At 56.1% G+C, this 4928-nt stretch overlaps 1 protein-coding gene across 1 annotated transcript; it reads right to left on the bottom strand.

Annotated features, from left to right (window-relative positions):
* Positions 1-649: 649 nt before the first annotated feature.
* CDK9 (cyclin dependent kinase 9) lies at positions 650-4922 on the bottom strand. The gene is made up of 7 exons (XM_002915174.4): positions 4806-4922; positions 4263-4344; positions 3183-3273; positions 2659-2825; positions 2367-2538; positions 2061-2209; positions 650-1576 (listed from the first exon to the last, which is right to left on the bottom strand). Exons 1-7 carry the CDS (start codon positions 4895-4897, stop codon positions 1211-1213), a joined length of 1119 nt encoding a protein of 372 aa, XP_002915220.2. The 5' UTR covers positions 4898-4922; the 3' UTR covers positions 650-1210.
* Positions 4923-4928: the final 6 nt, after the last annotated feature.

The raw sequence follows: 4928 nt of genomic DNA, 5'->3' as shown, positions 1-4928 counted from the left end.
TGTATCGTATCCACCAAAAACGTGCTTCTCCTCCAAGGACCGTAGCTCTGACGCCTGACACCCCGACCTTTCCACACTGTTCTCTGTCCTCCTGCCCACTCACCATCCTAATCCAAGTGACTGCCACCTCCCCAAGCCCATGGAGAGCATCCTTCACCTGTTCTGGTCCTTTCTGTCTTGCCTCCCTGAGGACACCCACTACTCAGCAGCCTGAGGGGCCTTTGCAAGTTACAAATCTGTCATCACGCCGCTGATGGCGAGCCTTCTGCAGCCTTCCGGGCTCAAGTTCGAGCACATGCGTGAGCCACAGCAGATGCAGTGTCACCACCGCGGCTGTCACTCACAGCAGACCCTCCCCGGACCACCGAGACCCTGCCTCATCTGTCTTCCCTCTCCCTCAGACACTGAGGGGACAGGAGCAAGGGAGCAGCATGGCACCCACTCTTTGGAGGAGCAGGACAAGTGTTCTGGAAGGTACTCAAAAAAAAAAAAAAAAAAGACAAAAGTCTTCTGCAATTATGTCCGGGGACATGAACTGGGATGAAGAAAAGAATCAAGACTTGACAAATCAAATCCCAATCATTATGCCCAACGAACCCCAGAGGGTGAGGAGCTGGGGGTCTGAAAACAGAACACAGCACGTAGCCACTTACTGAAAAAAAAAAAAGTCAACTTTAATTATAACTGACCAAACTCTGTCCAGGAATGTCTCCAAACTGAACAAAAGAAACACGATAAAATTCTCTATTGAAGAAACCAAGTTTCTGCCAACCCCAGGGCTTCTGAGGGTTGCGCCAAGAGCAGCCCACTCCTGGGGCTGGTTCTGTCTCCCACGCAAGTTTCTCATCCTGAGAGGAGGGCTGGCGACAGGCGAGGGGCCTGCCCCTTCCTCCTATCATGCTGGGAACTTTTAGAAAGTCACTGGGGGGGTGTGCCTCTCCTCCCACCCCGTTCCTGTCTCAAGGTAAATGGAGACCCTCTGGGCATCATCTCGAAAGCCAGGGAACGAGGCGAGGTACCCCAGTGTCCTCCTGGACTTTCAGCCAACGCTTTCCTCCAGTCCGCTCCGCTGGGCTTCCCAGCGCCCAGGGTGGGGATGAAATAAAATAAGCACTAGAGAAAACTCAAATGCCCCATCACCTCCACAACGCAAGTCACAGAGCAGAAAAGAAAGAACACTGCCCTAATGCAAAGCCTGGGCAGCCGGCCCTCAGAAGACGCGCTCAAACTCCGTCTGGTTGGTGGTGGCGGGATTGCGGCTCTGGTTGGCGGACTGCTGGGTGATCTGGCTGCCCTTCCGGCGTGGCGGCGCCAGATACTCGAACATGGACGTCAGGTGCGTGGAGAGCATGCCCTTGAGATCCGAGGGCATGGGGTCCGACCAGAAGAAGTCGTGGTTGAGGGCGTCGTCACTGTCGATGCGCTGTGCAGGATCCAGCACCAGCAACTTGTCGATGAGGTCCAGTGCGTAGGGGTCCCGCACATAGGCCTTCAGCCGGTCCTTCACCTTCCGTTTCTGGCCCTTGACCAGGTCCAGCTTCTCAAAGAGCTCATACTTGTCCACATTGGGCCAGACCTGCGCAGGACGCAGGAAGAGAAACGGTGTTAATTCAGGGGGTGCGTGGCTTGTCCCCTGGTCAGGCACCCGAAAGGACTAAACTTCTCCATTCTGATGCTCCCAGACCACTCCTGGAGGGCCAACTTGACCTCTCCAAGGTAAAAGCAACAGTGACCATGTATCTGGCACACACCCAGCACCAGGCCTTTACACAGTCTTCTGGAATACATCCACCAAGCCCGACGCAGGCATTGTTGTTTCACAGAAGAGAAACCCCACTCTGACGTGAGGGATTCCAATGCCCTCCCCAAGGCCACGAACTGTGATGGGGCGAGACTCAAGCACTGTGGCCCGTGAGGCTCTAAAGAGCAGGCCCTGTCCCTCCACCAGCCACCTCTCCAGAGCTTTCCTTCTATTCCACTCCCCACTCCTCCCTTGCCAGGGAGACTTCGGATCTCTGCATCCTGTGGGGCCCAGGGGCCCAGGCAGCCTGGCCACGCACCTCAGGGGTGATGGAGCCACAGAGCTGGCTGATGAGGGCAAGCTGGTGCTGCTCGGTGTTGCCCTGCATGATAGGGCTGCGGGTCCACATCTCCGCCATGATGCACCCAGCACCCCACAGGTCAATGGGGGGGCCGTAGTCCCGCTCCCCTGGGAAGAAGAGCGCACCAGGAGGGCCCCTTGAGCCCGAGGGCCTCCTGAGACGCAATGCCCCGGGGCCGGCGGCTCAAGAAGCCCTGGCAGTGGGGGACCGAGGCCGGGTAAGTGCCCAGCCCCTGCCCCCCTCCGCCCGCTCGGGAGTCCTCACCGAGCAACAGCTCCGGGGGCCGGTACCAGAGCGTCACCACACGGTTGGTATAGCGGTTGGGCTGGCTGTTCTTGGCCAGGCTGAAGGCCCGGGCCAGCCCAAAGTCGGCCAGCTTCAGAACCCCATCGCGAGTGATGAGCACATTAGCTGCCTTCATGTCCCTGTGCAGGATCTGCAGGAAGTGCGAGACGGCTCAATCAGGTTTCTGGGGGCCCTTCGGTCACACCCACCCAGCAGCGGGAGCCAAGGCCAACCCCAGCCTCGGTCCCTCCTTCCCCACTCTAAGCCCCACCTTGTTTCTGTGGATGTAGTAGAGGCCGTTGAGCAACATCTGCATGACCTTCTTGATCTCGGACAGCGTGAACTTGACTAAGACATTGCTCAGCAGCCCAGCAAGGTCATGCTCACAGAAGTCAAACACTAGGTATATACTGCCTTTGCAGCGGTTATAGGGGGAAGCTGAGATGGGAAGAACGGGGGAGGGGGTGAGAAAAAGAAAGTAAAAAAATCCCACGTGCAACTCATTTTCCCACAATCAGCTTCTACCCCTCCAACCCGTGGACACTCGGATATCCGGCTGTGCATTCCTTCACTGGAAAACTATTTCCTGAGTGCCTCCTCTGGGCCGGGGGCTGTGGCAGGCCCTGGGGCAGCAACAGCTACGATGAAAGGACCCGAGAGAGCAGTCACAGTCGGGATGTCTGGGTTAAGAAGAGGCAATTTAGCTGTGTCCACTTCCAACTTTGCAAACAAAGCCTTAGGCTGTAAGTCTCATTTTCCCCACCTGAGAATGGGGGCAAGATCCACAGCACTTACCTTTGGTTCGACAGATCTCAATTAAGTTGACCACATTCTCGTGTTTTAGAAGTTGGAGGATCTTGATTTCTCGCAAAGCTGTAATGGGGAACTGGGTGGGAGAAAGACAGGAGGGAGTCAGAGGCAAGCGAGTGAACTATAGACCAATGAACAAGCCACGGGGTCCATGTTAAGGGGCACAAGTGGGGAAAAAAAGAGTAAGATCATGGGCGCTGGAAACAGCTGCCTCAGACGTTTTATCTGTAAAATGGGCATAAGAGTAGTATGTGCCCCTCAAGGAGTAGATTTGAGACAATAAACCGAAACAACGGAACTTGACACACACTTCACTGCTAGTCAGTAAATGCTCCACAGTTTCTTCAACCTTTAAATTTTAGCTCTACGCCTGTATTTTAGTAAGTGGTAACAAAAACAGCTCTTTTTTTTTTTTTTAAAGATTTTATTTATTTGACAGAGATAGAGACAGCCGGCGAGAGAGGGAACACAAGCAGGGGGAGTGGGAGAGGAAGAAGCAGGCTCATAGCGGAGGAGCCTGATGTGGGGCTCGATTCCATAACGCCGGGATCACGCTCTGAGCAGAAGGCAGACGCTTAACCGCTGTGCCACCCCGGCGCCCCACAAAAACAGCTATTTAAAGAAATGTCCCGGCTAAGAAGCAGGTCTCTGGGAAGCTAGACAAGGGCTAAGAGGAAGTATGGGAGGAGACTGCTCCTTTTCAACAGAGTACCAGTCACCCTCTTAAAGCCATCACGTGCAATTTCTTTTTACCCTACACAAAACAAATGCTAAGGAAACTGTTTAAGCACTGTTTGAAGGCTCCTAACTTCAGGAACCAAGACGCACTCTGCAAGCATGAGCTCCCCCTCCTGGCCCCAACCATATTTACCTAAGAGTGAAATACCAAATGATCTAATACATTTGAATAAAAAAAAATTCAATTTAGAAGTCAAATTCCCTGGAATACAGAAATTCCCAAACTACCCCCAGCCTCTTCGGGCAAGAACCCTAGCAAAGGCAGGGTGGAAACCCAACCCTGTGCCCAGGGGAGCCAGCAGGCCCGCCCACCCGGCCCATACTCACCCCCTCCTTCTCGTTCTCCATCAGCACTTTCTTCAGAGCCACCTTTTTGCCGGTCTTACGGTGCTTTGCCTTAAATACCTCCCTGCAGGCCGAGAGGGGGACCCAAGAGGTTTCATCAGGCCGTTTCTGCAGGGCCCGCCCCTCCCCCACCAGAGGAAGAGGGCAGGAAAAAGGGATTCCCCGGGCGGAGCTGGGCCCGGTACCCAGGGCACTCCCCTACCCTGCCACCCGCTATCTGAGGTCCTTCTCCGAGTCCCTACTTCCTCCCCTCAGCCTCCTCACCCAGGCGTCTCTCGGAGAGCCCGCTCCCCTCGCAGGCTCCTCTCTGCAACCCCTCCCCGCCCCCCATCACGGGCCTCAGGCTCCTCCCCGCCAGCCGGCTCCGGCAGGCCCTGGCGGGTTGCGGCGCGGCCTAGCAAGACCAAGGGACACGTCTGGTGCTCCGAGGCTTCCCGACCACCGGGGCCCGCCCCTGGGAGTCCCGACGTCGGCCCTGAGGGGTGCAGGCCCAGGGTTCCTGGTCCCCCGGGGGCGCAGCCTTACCCGAAGGTGCCTTGACCGATCTTAGCGAGCTTCTCATATTTGGACACCTCATCACAAAAGGGGCACTCCACCGAGTCGTACTGCTTTGCCATGGCCGCCTCCAGCGCGCCGCCGCCCCCAGCC

The sequence above is a fragment of the Ailuropoda melanoleuca genome, chromosome 7 (assembly GCF_002007445.2).
Source record: "Ailuropoda melanoleuca isolate Jingjing chromosome 7, ASM200744v2, whole genome shotgun sequence".
Taxonomy (NCBI): domain Eukaryota; kingdom Metazoa; phylum Chordata; class Mammalia; order Carnivora; family Ursidae; genus Ailuropoda; species Ailuropoda melanoleuca.
Note: the sequence above shows the minus strand (reverse complement) of the source record. Positions and strands in the feature narration are given on the sequence as shown.